The following is a 15,321-nucleotide window of genomic DNA, read 5'->3' as shown; positions in this document are numbered from 1 at the left end:
ATTTGGGTTTTTTAATGCTGTGCACATCTTGGGCTTGTGCTATTTTTGTAGTCCCCTGTTTTTCCCATGTGCTGATTTAAAACAAATAAACAAACCAGCGACATCAGCAGGCATAAGGCTCCTTCTGAAGTCTGGCTGGGATGAAAATCCTGCCTCCTGGGACCATGTATCCTCCTTCACCCTCCCACCACACCCATTGCCTGGAGGGTTAAAGTGCGGGTAAATAAAAGATGTTGGAGAGTAAATTACCTCAATTGAAAGGGAGGGAGGTTGAAAATTGTTTCTGCCAACAGGTAAAACTGATTGTTTGCTAGCTGTCATCTTGTCTCCAAACTGCATGTCACTGGGAGAGAGGTGTCAATAGGTGTAGTTTAGTGATAATGCAGAGGGTTGGGAATACTGCCTTTTGTCTGGTGCCTTTGGTTTTAGTTCAGCTGATCTGTCACCCCTCAGATGTTTGAGATATATGTCTTTTCCAAATGGCTTAGTAGTGTATTTTGTATTTGTGAAAGTTTTCAAAACTAATTGCATTTGTGAGCTCTGGCATTCTGGAAGAGGTTTCTAAGGATGCACACCTGCTGCTTTCTGTCTGTAGCTCATCTGTAGCCTCTGGCTGTGTTAAACCATTGCCTCACCTGTTCTGTGTTTTGCCGTGCTTGTTTCAGGCCAGAAGTTTGCTCAGAAGAATAGCAACTTTGTGAGTGTATGGTCTGCATGGGTAGATGGGGCATACTTGACCTGGTACTTATCTCCTCTGGCAGTGCTGTGCTAAAATGATAACAGGTTGTTTTCTCCGAGCTGAGTTCATAGACTTCTCTTTGAGACTGACACCAATGCCTTTGCCTCCCACAGAGAATGAAGGACAGCAGACTGAAATGTTGCAGAAGTTTCATCACTTCCAGCATTTGGCAGAAGTTTACCATGTCTATCACTTTATCCAAAGATACACTGTAAGATACTCACTTTAGAATTGTGTATTTATGCTTCCTGACCTTTTTTCCTTAGGGTGTCCAAAAATAACTAGGACTTTTCAGGCAATTAAATATTGAATGTACATCAGTGATACTGTATAGTAACTTTATTTATTTATTTAACTTTATTTTATTTTATTATACAGTCTTCAGCTGTCCTGTACAAGAGCTTGCTCCTCTCTTTACAGCTGCAGGTTGGGCAGGGCTGTGCCGATGCCTGACCTCCCTCCTGCCCATGGCACTTTCTGCTGGTTGCCTTGGTTTGGTCCCATGGTACCTGAGCCTCTGCTCCTGCACAGGCCAGAGTCAGTTTTTCCCTTAGTCACTGGAAAACAGGGTTGAACAGAAGGCACGTTAGCCCAGGGATTTCCACAGGGTGCTGCCTGTGCCTCTGATGTGCAGTCACGAGTGAGGAGCTCCTACTAATTCCAGCAATTAGAGTCATGCTGCCATCACCCTTGGTGCAAATACCTGTTGTAGAACATTTGAGAGCCCTTGCTCTGTGCCCTTGCCCAAAAGAAGACTGCTGTGGAGTCTTTGCTGTCAGGCTACTTTAGATCTCACAGCGCTAGAGACTCTGCACTGTGGCTGTGCAGACTGCCCTCATTTTTAAATAATCTGTTAAAGGTTCTGTCTTAGCTACACTGATCTCTCTGTCTCTCTTTTCTGTGTGTATTAGGCATGAGCTTTGGTGATAAAGATATGCAAAATCCACTTGTTATGTTCTGTCAACACCTCTTTTCCCAACGGATGAAAGAAACACCGTACTAGAGATGCCTTGTGCTATGTTGCTTACTGATGTAAGTTGATGGTTTTCCAGCTTAGAAATGTGTCTTATGTTTTTCGTACCACAGGAGGAACCTTTCAGCTTCCACTTGCCTGAAACACTCTTCAATATTTCCAGGTTTCTGCTTCACAGCTTAACAAAGGAGACTCCTTTGGGGATCTCAAAAGTGTATCCTTCCAATATAGTACAAAACCTAGAAGTTATCATGTGATACATGAAAGGAATAACTGCTGTTGGTCCAAGGCAGGCACTCCTGCAGGGAATCTTTGGTGTCACCTCTTGGTTATCGTTAATGGGAACTGACTTCTGTCCCTCAGGAATAATCAGCATCTTCAGACTGTTGTGTGCTGAGCTGCACTAGTTTGTTATTTGTTATAATTTTGAAAACCTGTGCAAATCAACTAATGTCAAACTCTGTTAGGCCACCTTGAGCACCTGCCCCTCTGGTGTGTCACCTGTGTCAGAAGAGCAAGTTCTAGGACATCAGTCAGTGCAAAAAGGTGTTGGCTCTGAAGCCTGACAGTGTTGTTACAAGGAGACTGAGCTGAGGCAGAAGCAGGGAAACCCAGGAGGTGTTGCTTCCTGTGAGGCTGGTGTGGGCACATGCTCTATCAGGCCAACATCTGCATGGCCTTGTTAGTGCTAGTGAACCTCTGGGAGTGCTTCCTAAAGGGGCTCTGTGAGCCCAGTGAAATTCACCTTTCTGTAAGAGATAGCCACAAGGCCACTGGATGCCATAGGGAGGTCTTGTCTTGTTTCACTTCATTTCTGGCTTTGGATGGGATACCAGCTTTCCTTTTCATAACTTCCCTGCTTAGAAATGTAGAATCTTTCATGAAGTTTTTGATAACAGGCCTTGTGGTCAGTAGGTGTAAACAGCAGTTCACTCTGGTGGGAGGGAAGGACAACACTTGGTTGCTAACATGGGGCACACTCTTTCAAACCACATCAGGTGTATTTACTCAGTGTCAGTGGCTTACTTACGCTGTAAAAAATGTTAGGATTTTAGGTTTTTTCTGACTGGGGGAAAATACATGCACCTCAAAATTACTGAAATATTCTAAATGGAGCCATAGCTGTGTTTATGTAGCATCATTTCCTTACCTTGCTAATAATTGCCCACAGATATTTTGATAGTCCTTTCACACATGTTTGTAAATGAAGTTCTGTAAATAGATTTCTCTGGTTAAAACCTGTTTGAAGTCCCGGTGTTGGATATGCTTCATTGCCAAACTTCTGTGATTAGACAGAGTATTGCATTTTTTCATAAATGCTGTATGTATTTTTATTCCTTAATTAAATTATAGCAATACATTATTGGCCCTGGCAAAGCAGAGTAAAGCTCTTGGTGCATATAAATTGGCTCGTCATGCCTATGACAAGCTGCAGGGACTGCAGATCCCAGACAGGTTCCAGAAATCTGTTGAGCTGGGCAGCCTGACAATCCGATCCAAGCCATTCCATGACAGTGAAGTAAGCTGTAATGTGTTTCATGTTAATCATTAATATGTGGCCTAATCCTAGAATATGAGTTCCTGTGTGCACAAAACAGTCTGAAATATATTATGCATGGCTCTGTGATATAATTGTATTTCTGCTGGAAACACAGTCCTTTTGTTATCTTCGAGTCAGACTTCCTTCTGCTCCTGAGAGCAAATTAAAATCAGCCCTCTCTTTGTGGGCAGCTTCCATCCTCCCTCTCCTCTCTTGCAGTCACCTTCCTCACTGCCTATTAATTCTTCCAAGCCCTTTTCTCCCCAGTTCACATGCTATTGTTCCACAGTCTTTGTCTCTCTCTCCAGCTGGAGGTCACTTTCATTTGTCCCACTCCTAACACTCTTCCCCTCCTCCCTCCATCCCTTCAGTGACCTTCCTTCCGTAAATCTTATTTTAACACCTTTTCTTCTTTCACTGAAGTCTGGCTTTCTGCAGTGTTCTATAAAGCCATGTCTCAGGGAGTACTCACTAAAAATAAATTGCATTGTGCCAGTGAACATACACCTGGCCTCCTGAAATAAGAGAAACACACTCTTTAAGAGCTGCTTAAAATAACTCTGCTCTTGAAAAGAGATGAATTAATTGGAGAACCTAAATTTGACCAAATCTTAGAGCAAAAAACTTTGTTTCAGTAAACTTCTCTTCAGCTTCTTTTGGTCCTGTGTATTTGATGCAGAATTGTGCTTCTGTTACTGCAAAGGCAAGGTGAAAATTTAATTGTTAAAGTGGTGAAGGCAGCTATTTTTAATGGGAAAACTTGCTGTTTGTTAAAAAGGGAAAGCATTTTCAGATGTTGCAGGGTCTGATTTCACAGCAGTGCTTCTCCAGACTGGCGCTGGTGCTGTGTCGGTGTTGTCAGCCGAAGGGGCCCATATTTAATTGAAAACAAAGAGCTGAGGATGTGCCGGTCCGTGGTTACCATGCTCTCAATCTGTCTTTGCAGGAGCTCGTGCCCCTGTGTTACAGGTGCTCCACCAACAACCCCTTGCTGAACAACCTGGGGAACGTGTGCATTAACTGCAGGCAGCCTTTCGTCTTCTCGGCCTCCTCCTACGGTGCGTTGGGACGCTGCGTTTGCTCGTGCTTGGCAAGTAGATAAATGTTAACAGAGTAGGTCAGTGCCCAATTCCTGCTTTCTGCAGTGCTGTTTGGCCAAACAAATGTTCCTTTACTGTTGCTAAATTTGTCTAAGTGGGGGTTGTTGGCTCTCACTGCAGAGCAGCAGCACAGCATTGTTGCATTGCCAGATACTGAAATGCATCTGGTGTTCTGTGAAGGTGAGCACAACCCTTTCAGAAGTGTGGGGGGTTTGGTTTGCTGCAATTTTATTTTATTAAACTTGTTTCATGAGAGAAGGTGGGCAGAACACCAGTGACATGAAGGAGCACAGTATCTGCAATGAGGCATTTCCTGAGTTCCTGCAGGTCGAACATTTCCTGCCTTTCCCTCCTTTTAGAGGTGCTGCATCTGGTTGAGTTCTATTTGGAAGATGGCATCACAGATGAAGAAGCTGTAGCTCTCATTGATCTCGAAGCTCCAAGAGTGAGTAAAAGAGAGAATAAATGGCAAGAGATGATGACTGACAGTATCCTTTTGATTAAATTTGGTTTTCTTTTCTTAGGGAAAAATTAAACCATTTGGAGTTTATTTTTTCCCCTTAGGTTTAAACCTTTCTGTCATATGACTCATGTAAGTACAATTGCATCTTGTTTCTTTGTTGTGTTAGTATAACAACCAAACCACAGTTTAACTAAACCTAATATTGTCAAGACACTTTTCCATCAGGACAGTTTATTTATTATCCTGGCAATGTTTGTTTTTAACAGCAGAATGCCATGCTTTACCTTTTCTGTGTGAACTGGTTTCTGACAAGGATGAAGGGAATCTGGAGTGTGTTGCTTCCAATAACAGCTTCTTTTAGAGGGAAGTAGCAGTTCACAATTGTTCCTACTGAGATCTGGTTTGGAATGCTTTGGCATCCAGAGCTCCCAGTTGCTGTCGGGGTTATAGAATATGAGATTGATGTAGAGTAATGCACAAGAGCACACAAACTCTGACTAAAGCTGCCCAAAAATGTAACTTCAATAGATTGCTTCCTTTGCTCTGTCATCTGTGGAAGGGTAGGAGCTGATGTCATGCCTGGCTGTGGTCAGTCTGTTCTGGCTGTTCTACAGCAGCTGCAGTGATAAACTTCCCCAGTCACTGGAAACCCCAGCAGGGCCTTCTTGGTGCTTTTTGTAATGGTCTGTGCACTGTCACAATTTGAGATACTCTGAAGCAGCAAGGGTCCTGCTGGGGTGCTCTCATACTGATTCTGTCAGTGCTGGCTATGGTAAGCAGAGCCAGTTTTACAGGAATTATTGTCCTTCCTTAAGACATGCATACAGATGTTCAGAGTTTGAAGCTTGATGACAGTACAGATATTATTGAGGATGATGATCCCTTTACAGCAAAACTGAGCTTTGAGGTAAGAACTGTACCTGTGTCAACCAACAGAAAATTTTTAATAGAATTTTTTTTTTAATAGAAAATTTTACTTTACGAAGTCACTTTTCTGGTGTGTATGTGGTACAAAGAGAGCTGCAGAGCAGGGGACTGGGAGGGGGCTGGCACTTGAGAGGGAAATGGACTAACCAGTTAACTCCTCCCTTAAGAACACAAACAAAACCCCTCAAAACAGAGAAACAAACCAGCAAAATCCACACAAACCCCCCTCAAACAAACAAACAGACAAACACAAACCTCGCAAAACAACAATGATTTTAAACCAAACGCTCCTGGAATTTTGTTTCCTCACCATGCACTGGTGCAGCAGCAGCACACCTATAGAGCAGGCCTTACTGCAGGGTCTCATAGAGACTGTGAGCGTGGCTGTTATTTGCAAGGAGTTGTGTTAAAGAGAAAGGGAAGCTGACTGGAAACAGATGTGTCTGGATGCTGCTGTTGCTGGAGGTTTTGATAAAACTGACAGGGAGTTTGGTGGGACAAGGCTTGGGCCAGGTCTGCATTAGCTTTTTCTGCTGAATTTTACTTAGCTAAAAGCAGCTTCACAGCCCGGGGGGCAGCGTTTGGCAGGCGGTGACGGCGCTCTTTGCCCCGCAGCAGGGAGGCTCCGAGTTCGTGCCGGTGGTGGTGAGCCGCGCCGTGCTGCGCGCCATGAGCCGCCGCGACGTGCTGGTCAAGCGCTGGCCGCGGCCGCTGCGCTGGCAGTACTACCGCTCGCTGCTGCCCGACGCCTCCATCACCATGTGCCCCTCCTGCTTCCAGGTACTGCTGCGCACGTAGACAGAGACAGCCGCTGGAACCGCTGCTCTGAAATGGGCTGGGCAAAGTCCTGAAGGGGGTAGAGGCCGAGCAGTGCAACCCCAGCTCTGAGCTGTGTGATAGACAGGGGGACAGCTGCCTTGGAAGGCTTGGCCAGAGCTGAATTTGAGAAGTTGCCCTGACAGCAAGTCAGAGCCTCTTGAGCAAACCTTGGCTGACCAACAGAAGCTGATTTGTATTTATTTCCTTTTGCTCTGTCTCTCTGACTTGCAGCCTGGTCTAGCAAGGAGACTGTTGCCTTGTGGTTCACTCCTGCTCCTAAAGAGTCCAAAAGGGTCCAAACCCTTGCTCAGAAATAACTTTTTGAAATGCTGGAATTCAGTCGTGTTTGCTCACTCAACTGCCTAATTGTCAGTCCTTTTGCAAAAGTAGTTAGCAGCTCTGGCAGAGGTCTGTGAAGTGCTCGCTGCTGTGTTCCAGGCTGTAGCATCTCAGGTGACTGGAACCAAGAGGCCCAGTTCTCTGTGGTGGTACTTCCAGAGTGTCTGTGCTATTGAGTAGCCATTGAACTCAGTTTGCATTTTGTTTGAGCAGGGTACAGGCTAACTTGTTTTAAATCTGTTCCTAATTAACAGATGTTTCACACAGAAGACTATGAGCTCCTCATACTCCAGCATAATTGTTGTCCGTTCTGTCGGCGGAGAATAGATGAGTCAAACCAATGAAGAAAACCAGTCTTTTACCTCAACAACAGACTCCCCTGTTGGCTTGGCAAAACCCTTCTTAGATCTGTAGAGCTTTCCTAATAACTTAGTTATGTCATCTTGTCTCATTTTGTATGTAAGAGTGGAACCAAATTGAAGAATTTTAACTATTTTTTTAAATTAAAACGTCTGTTTTTTGTGAATGTGCTCTGCATTTTCCAGGCAAGCAGCTGAAGTGCCACAGAATTTTACAGGAACATTTCTAGAATCAAGTTCAGCCTTCAAGTAATTGGTTTTACTCCAGATTGTGCTCCTTAACACACACCAGTTATTGACAGATCTTCAAATAAATGGGACTATTTTTCACTATTTATTGTCTCAGAATTTGCTATAATACTCATGCTTCTGATCAGAAATTTCTTTTTCCTTTCTATTCCGTTTAGGCAAGAACAGCATTTAGAACCCTTCAAATATAATCTGAAGAGTTCCACTACTGTTGGCACTGGGGGCATCTCACAGCCACCCTGGGGCAGGTGGTGGCTGAATGTGTGTGGAATTCACCTGGCTGAAGTGCAGCATGTGAGGCTATGCACACCTGAGCTCCGTGCTGCTGCCGTGGAGGGCAGTGTATGGGAGAGCTGCTGAGCAGGGTGTCCCCAGCATCGTGTCAGTGCTGAGCCCAGCAGGAGCTCTGTGGGCATGTGGCCGGAGGCAGACACGCTGCTCTCTGCTGCAGCCTCTTGTGGAGGCGTGAGACACGGGGGGCATCAGTCCCAGGCTGCACCCGAGCCCTGCAATGGCTCACTGTCCCTGCAGGACTGGGCAGGAAACGGGAGAGCAAAGGCCAAGAAACTCCTGTGTTGAGATAAAGGTGGTTTAGTAGCTGCAGCACGGCTCTGCCTGCAAGCAAAGCAAAGCAAAGCAAGAAGGAATTTATTCCCTGCTTCCTGGCGAGCAGGGCTCAGCATGAGTAACTGTCACTTGGGACAGCAAACACCACAAACACAACATCCTCCCTTCCTCCCCCTTTCCCTGAGCTTTTATTTTGGAGCACAACATCATCTGGAGTGGCCCAGGGCTTTGGCCAGCTGTCCCAGGTCTGTTCCTCTGTTGCCAGCCCTGCCCAGTGTGCAGCTGAGGGGGACGGGGCAGGCAGGATGCAGCTGCACTCGTGTGTTCCCGTGCTGCTTTACACGCCAGCACTCAGCACCCACTGTGCTCTGGGAGGGCAGCGAGCTCCGTGCAGTGACACCAGCGCACCCCGGGCAGGGAATCTCGCCAGGAGGGACACAGGGTCATCCCAGCAGCAGGAGATTCACAGGGGTAACCAGCTTGGCTGGAGCTGGGAAGTGGTGCCTCTTGACTCTAATATAAGCTGTGCCTGTGTTGCCACCAGTTCTGTTGTGATGGCAGCCTGTCTGTTCCAGCATGCCTTTACCCTGAGTGGGAAAGGACGCGAGCAACTGGCTGAGGTGTCGGTGCTGGCAGGGCAGCTCCCACGGGAGCAGCACTTTGCACGTGAAACGGGATGTCTGTCTGCTCGAGTTCCTCTGGAAAAGGAGACCCTGCAATCACACTGCTGAGTTTCTGAGTCCCTCAGTGGTTCCTGACCAAGTTTGCTTGATTTACCACTTTAAAAACATTCTGTTCTAATTACAGCTCGTCTGCTTTCTGACTCAGCTGTCACTGTTTGCAGTGAAGACTCTGCTATTGACATGGATAAACAATGCTGTTTGAGATGGGAGCCAGGGTGGAATTCAGATCCTTCTGGAACAGAGCTGGCTGTGCAGAGCCAGTGGGAATGAAAAATTATGAAACTGAAGAGAAAGGGTTTGCTGTGACACAAAGACAAAATGGACCAATGTTGTTTTTAAACAACTCCGTGAATATAGCCTAGCTTTGAAAAGTGTTTTGGGCTTTTCTGGGCAGAAGCACTCTGCATGTCTCACACATACATGATGAAAGGTTCGAGTCCAGGCTGCCCCGTGCCACGGAGCCCACCAGCTGGCTTCATGCTGAGGAGTCCCTGCAGGTACAAGACGTGCCAGCACGGCGCTTGGGTTGGGAGTTGTAAGCAATTTGCCCCGTTCCTCTATCTCTCAGCTGCCTGCCTGTCCCACTGCTGCATCCAGCGGTGACGCACACCAGCCCTAAGCTCTGCATAGCAGCTGCTACCTCAGCAGTGGCTTATTGCATCAGCTTAAAGTGTTTTAGGAAATAAACCTTTAATCCCTGTGTGCTCAGGTACAAGTGTAAAAAGCTGCATTTGCAGTTAGAAAATGGCACTGCTTTGGCCTTGGAAACAAGTGTGAGAAATTAATTGAGAGGGACTTAGGGTGAACAGAGTGTGTGTGAGGACCTGGTGTTTTCATGTTAAGGTGAAGGAAGACCTTTGGGACTGTCCAGAGACTGTGGCCTGCACTGGGCTGCCAGCAAGGTCTGCCCTAGTCTGTGGTGCCAGCACTTCAGCTCCTTTCACCTTCCCCACTTGGAGGGCAGGTTCCCGGCTTGGTCTCTGCTCTAAGGAGAGTACCGTGCTCTGTGTTTTTTCCATTAAACTTATTTCTGAACTAACTTACAAGGAACATTGGTGAAAACTAGGCCAGGCTGGAGGAAGTTTTCTAAGGCCAAGAGGACATGAACTTCTGCCCACCTCACACCCATGAGCTCCAGCAGCTCTGGCACATCCTCCTGTACTGGACAAGGCCCTCGCATTCACCTGCTCCTGGCTGTGAGGAACGCTCAGCTCAGCCCTCAGTGCAGCCAAAACAGCAAGGGGAGCTGGGTGCTCAGCTCCCTTCCAGCCTCCATCACCTACAAAGGGGCAGAGCAAAGTCTCTCTTTGTGCTCACCTCCTGTACATTTTGTCCCACTGCCTCTGAAAAATTAAGATAACTCAGCTTCTGGTTGGCACAAGAAATGTTTCAAGCACAACTGAGTGCACGGAGTGGTGAGTCAGAGAGACATAGAGGGCACAGAAGGCTCCAACAATAGCCTTCCTTGTGGAGTTTGATAATTATGTAAGGTTTGAGGAGAGTGAGATTGTCTGTCAACCTCACGTATATGAAGCTGAGTGCTGGCTTCAGCTCTGAACATCCCATCAGTGCCCTGGTCCAACAGCCTTCTCAGCACCATTGCAGAATGATTCCAGTCTAGGACAGATGGACTAGGTTATTCATTAGCTGTTACCAATGGAGTTGGCATGACCCAAATCAGATACAAAGGCACAGAGGGCATGGCCCAACTGGTAACCTGCAAGTGGGCCAAGTGTTTCAAGGTGGTGGTCAAACCTCCACAGACTGAGTAGAGAGGAGGCTGGAGCTTGTGGAAGAAGGTTTGGTCACTCTGCCTTCTGCAGCCTCCCACAGGCACTGGCAGTATGTGGGGATGGCTGTCCAGTGGGGACTGGCTGGTCTCACAGACCCACGTTCCCCTTGTGAGAATGGGGCTGGGACACTCCTCTGTCACTGAGGAAGTGGAATTCAGGAACCCAGCCAGGCCACCATTTGCAGCCCCCAAACCCACAGTCTAGGGTTTGAACCACACATGTCCCTCCTATTAGTGGGGAAGGGAAAGGAAGAGCTAGGCTGTGCAAGGGAGGTGCTGCCTGGTTTGAGCCCCTCCAAATAAATGGTGTGGTGCAGAACTACCTCTCTATATATATGTGACCATGAGCCATGGTCTCCAACAATGACAGCACTGGCCAGAAACTAGTGTCACCTTAACACCTTCCCAGGAAAGCCAATTACCCTGGGATGATTATGATTAATAATTCTCTAAACCCTAATCGTGCTGACACCAGTGCCTGGAGCTTACCCCAGGAGCACTTTATAAGAGGTGCCCCGTGGAGGAGAATGTAACTGGTTCTCCTTGGGGTGACAGTGAAGGCTGAGAGGTGGCAGGAGCTCCATTTCAGAGACAATTTTCCCCTTGCACAAAAGAACTCCTGGAGTAAGAGCAAAAAGCCTCACAAACTGCAACCATGAACGGGACAGAAGGCCAAGACTTCTACGTGCCCATGTCCAACAAGACCGGGGTGGTGCGGAGCCCCTTTGAGTACCCCCAGTATTACCTGGCTGAGCCTTGGAAGTTCTCGGCGCTGGCTGCCTACATGTTCATGCTGATTCTGCTCGGCTTCCCCATCAACTTCCTCACGCTGTACGTCACCATCCAGCACAAGAAGCTCCGCACACCTCTGAACTACATCCTCCTGAACCTGGCCGTCGCCGACCTCTTCATGGTCTTCGGGGGCTTCACAACCACTATGTACACCTCCATGAACGGGTACTTTGTCTTTGGAGTAACAGGGTGCTACATCGAAGGCTTCTTTGCCACACTGGGCGGTAAGTTTTCCCAATATTCAAATGTCTTCTGTCAGGAATTTCCCTGGATTTTAGTAGTGGGAGGGAAAACACAAATGATCTTGGCAAAACATGGTACCTGTAGTGTCCTTGACCTGCTGCTGATGTGGACTGAGGCGATTTGCCCTGGTTCTGGGTAGGAGCTGAAGAAAGTGACAAGTGACACATTTAAAAAAAACCTTTATTTTGGGAGCAGCTGCTCAGTATCCTGAGAACCACAGTGCAGCAATGAAAAGCAGCCAACACCAGATTTTGCAGTTGTTGGATTTGTGCATCTCCTTGGCTTTCTGACTCGAGAGATGACAATTTTGTTCCTCCTATTTTGCAGGGCTGAATCTGCCATTGGCTCTGGTGTGGTGCATGGTGGTACAGGCAAGCAGAGCTGCCTCTCCTCCCCATGCCAGCCTGGTATGGAACCAAACAGATGTGAAACAGAAATTGTGTGCCTAAAAATGTCCTCTTCCATTTGTCTCAGCCTTCAGCCACAGCTACTGTTTTACTGGTTTGGTCCTTGTGGCACAAGTTTCCAAGTGGGCAGTGAGGGGAAGTCCTGGGATGATGGGTACTTGCTTCATATCGGCGTGTGACCACAGGCTTGCTGGTGCAGACGCTGTCTGGGAAGAGTGGTGGGATCAGCCATGAATCTCAAAACACTGCAGAAAAATGGTTCCTGTGGGTCAGCAGTACAGTGAGAAGGGGTCTTCTCACACTGTCCTACCACATCTGCCCTTGACCATTCTTCATTTTTCTTTCTAAACCCTTGCCAGAGATTAAGCTTCTGCCAGGGGTTGTCCTCAGGAACATCAGTCTCAGGAGACCTCATGTTGCCATCAGGGTGGTTTCTTTTCCTGCTCAAAGTCCCTGTGTCCTTTCTGTCCCTCTCCCTGATGCAGGTGAAATTGCTCTCTGGTCACTGGTGGTTCTGGCTATCGAAAGATACGTAGTGGTCTGCAAGCCCATGAGCAACTTCCGCTTCGGAGAGAACCATGCCATCATGGGTGTTGCCTTCTCCTGGATCATGGCCTTGGCATGTGCAGCTCCCCCACTTTTCGGCTGGTCCAGGTAGGGAGAGCATTGGACCCAGCGTCAGGGGTGTGGGAGCCTGGCTGTGGCTCAGCTGTGGCTTCCAGGCAGTCTCCTCTGCTGGGTGCTGACCTGCTGGGCTCACCTTGCAGGTACATCCCTGAGGGCATGCAGTGCTCGTGCGGGATCGACTATTACACTCTGAAGCCAGAGGTCAACAATGAATCTTTTGTCATCTACATGTTTGTGGTTCACTTCATGATCCCGCTGGCGATCATTTTCTTCTGCTATGGGAACCTGGTCTGCACGGTTAAGGAGGTGGGTACCTGCCAGATGCAGTGCCCAGTAGGGCTACCCCTGTCCCCAGGGCTGGAAAGGGACCCACACCAGGTTCAGGAATGGTGCCAAGGAAGGTCCTCCAGGGGCCAGCCTGGCCATCCATGAAGAAGCAAATAGCAAACTGCAGATGTGCAGCTTGACTGCCGTGAGCTCTGACCCTGTGTCCCTACTGGTGCAGCCCCCACTGGCTCCAACATGTTCCTGTGCCCTTCTGCCCGCAGGCTGCTGCCCAGCAGCAGGAGTCTGCCACCACCCAGAAGGCAGAGAAAGAAGTGACTCGCATGGTCATCATCATGGTCATCTCCTTCCTGATCTGCTGGGTCCCCTACGCCAGCGTTGCCTTCTACATCTTCACCAACCAGGGATCAGACTTCGGGCCCATCTTCATGACCATCCCGGCATTCTTTGCCAAGAGCTCGGCCATCTACAACCCTGTGATCTACATCGTAATGAACAAACAGGTAACTGGCAGGGTGCCCCTCCATTGTGTTTCTCTTTATAAGAGCAGGCAGAGAGTTACAGCATCTCAAGGTGCCAGTGGGCTGGGGTGGGGATTGTTTCCAGGAGATCTAGTCCGGGCACATGAGAAACTGACTGTGCAGCTCATCCTTGGTGCTGCATAAATCTCACAAGTGCAAGGCCATTCCACCTGAAGTGATGCAGGTGCTGGGTTGATGGAGGAGCCGTGATGGGAGCAGGCAGGGCTGGCAGTAGATGCGGTGGGCAGCAGACAGTCGGGCAGGAGACTCCATATAGGCACAGCTCTTCCTGCACCACAGTACTGCTGGCCTTAAAGACAGCTCTGCAGCTAGAGCTGTATGGTGTCCAGCTGGCTCACCCTGGGCTTTTCTCTCTCCCAGTTCCGTAACTGCATGATCACAACCCTCTGCTGTGGCAAGAACCCTCTGGGTGACGAGGACACATCTGCTGGCAAGACAGAGACCTCCTCCGTCTCCACCAGCCAGGTCTCTCCTGCATAGGCCCCATGGGAGCAGCCAGGCCCTGGGGTGCTGCCCTGGCAGCACAAACTTCACCCCACCGCTGCCACCACCTGCCCCTGCTTCACCATGGCCAAGGCCCTGTGGGGTGGGCTCCTCGCTCTGGCTCTAGGAACCCTGGGAACAAGGCTGAAAACGTGTACACATGTTTTGTAATTAAAATGCAAAGGCTTAGCTCCTCTGGCGTAAATCCATGCATTTCTGTTGACTTGCTGAGACCTCATGCTCCTTCTCTGAGTGCAGGCTGGGTCGGAGAGCTCATGCCTGGGGCCATGGCAGAGCTGTCCTTGCCTCCCTCAACCCACCCTAACACCACAGCCAGGGCACATTCTGCATCTGCTGCTGCCAGGGCCAGAGCTGTGGCCACTTTTGGTCCTTTTGTCAGAGATGGATCCTAGCCAGTGCTGCCAGTCGCTCAGTCCCATCACACTGTGTCTGCCCAGAGCACATTTGGCTGCTGCAAAGTGCCCTGGCTCTGCCAGATGCTCCCAGCTCTGGCCCTGTCCCACCTGCCAGAAGTCCTGGGGAACACTGTGATTCCTCCAGGGGGATGGGACAGTTAGCAGTGCCCGGGTCCTGCCTGGCAGGGAGGTGGCACGGCGGGCCCTGCCAGCATGGCACAGCCGTGTGTGGCCACAGCTCTCCGGGGCAGCTCAGTGCTCGGTCCTCCAGCACTGGTGCAGCAGCACTCGGATGGTGTTGGCACCCTCAGCAGCAGCAGCTCCGCTCCCTGTCCCCCAGCACCCCTTCCCCACAGTCCTACCTCTCTTTCTTAGGCAGCTTTGGACCCCTCGGGCTGAGCCCCCAGCAAGCCTGCCCATGGCCCTGCCCATTTTGGCTGCGGTCAGTCTGGCCTCGCCCAGCAGGAGGCTTTGGGTGGCTCTGGTGCTGCTGGGCCCGCGGGGCCAGGGCTGATCTCCCTCCCCACCACAGCAGGCAGGACCCAGCAGCATATGGCTCAGCCACGCCGACATATGTTCCAAGCACTACGAGATGGCATATTGCAATTGTAGCGGTGTTCTTCATTTTTATTTTTAGCTCAGTTATACAAATAAGATGTTTTTCTCACTGTTCAGTGTTATCAACATTTGAAACTATTTTTGTACATTATTATCCTCTCTGATTTCTAATCCTATGCAGCTTTGCAAGGACTAATAGGGAACGTATAGAGCCCATGCAAGTTAAACCCTTAATAAAGAGCAATTTGCAAGTACAATTCTCTCATTATTTTTTTTATCGATACTTCTGCATATTCAGTGAAATCTAAAGATTAGAGTTTTATGAATAATTCAGTGTTTAGGCTGATGTCTGATTCATGCTCTTTAAAACTGGGAGGTGGTTTTGGAGGGAAGAGGAGGAAGGATTCAGTGCTTATTT

General features: G+C 48.7%; 2 protein-coding genes across 5 annotated transcripts in view; both read left to right on the top strand.

The window, feature by feature from the left end:
* The window catches only part of IFT122 (intraflagellar transport 122), a 30,129-nt gene extending 22,537 nt beyond the window's left edge, over positions 1-7,592 (top strand). For 2 of the 4 annotated variants that reach the window (XM_059480284.1, XM_059480288.1), the window contains 8 exons: positions 853-950; positions 1,826-1,926; positions 3,066-3,231; positions 4,199-4,310; positions 4,712-4,840; positions 5,643-5,722; positions 6,358-6,522; positions 7,155-7,592. In XM_059480284.1, the coding sequence (XP_059336267.1) occupies positions 853-950; positions 1,826-1,926; positions 3,066-3,231; positions 4,199-4,310; positions 4,712-4,840; positions 5,643-5,722; positions 6,358-6,522; positions 7,155-7,244 (941 nt within the window). In that variant the 3' untranslated portion in view covers positions 7,245-7,592. The remainder of the gene's footprint in view (positions 1-852; positions 951-1,825; positions 1,927-3,065; positions 3,232-4,198; positions 4,311-4,711; positions 4,841-5,642; positions 5,723-6,357; positions 6,523-7,154) is intronic. The other 2 variants (XM_059480285.1, XM_059480286.1) reach the window with 2 other exon arrangements.
* A 2,608-nt stretch (positions 7,593-10,200) lies between these two features.
* On the top strand, positions 10,201-14,265 carry RHO (rhodopsin). Its single transcript, XM_059479975.1, has 5 exons — positions 10,201-11,566; positions 12,478-12,646; positions 12,760-12,925; positions 13,168-13,407; positions 13,807-14,265. The coding sequence occupies exons 1-5, from the start codon at positions 11,206-11,208 to the stop codon at positions 13,924-13,926; spliced, it is 1,056 nt and encodes a 351-aa protein (XP_059335958.1). The 5' UTR covers positions 10,201-11,205; the 3' UTR covers positions 13,927-14,265.
* Positions 14,266-15,321: the final 1,056 nt, after the last annotated feature.

This window comes from Ammospiza nelsoni, chromosome 11 (genome assembly GCF_027579445.1).
Source record: "Ammospiza nelsoni isolate bAmmNel1 chromosome 11, bAmmNel1.pri, whole genome shotgun sequence".
Lineage (NCBI taxonomy): Eukaryota > Metazoa > Chordata > Aves > Passeriformes > Passerellidae > Ammospiza > Ammospiza nelsoni.
The sequence above is the reverse complement of the archived record's forward strand: the minus strand, read 5'-3'. Positions and strand labels throughout refer to the sequence as shown.

What these genes read in the sequence shown, in the direction of transcription:
- RHO (XM_059479975.1), top strand. Translation starts at nt 11,206, where the DNA reads ATGAACGGGACAGAAGGCCAAGACTTCTACGTGCCCATGTCCAACAAG. An exon ending in TGGTCTGCACGGTTAAGGAG is followed by an intron (nt 12,926 to 13,167) that starts GTGGGTACCTGC and finishes TTCTGCCCGCAG; the next exon opens with GCTGCTGCCCAGCAGCAGGA. An exon ending in ACATCGTAATGAACAAACAG is followed by an intron (nt 13,408 to 13,806) that starts GTAACTGGCAGG and finishes TCTCTCTCCCAG; the next exon opens with TTCCGTAACTGCATGATCAC.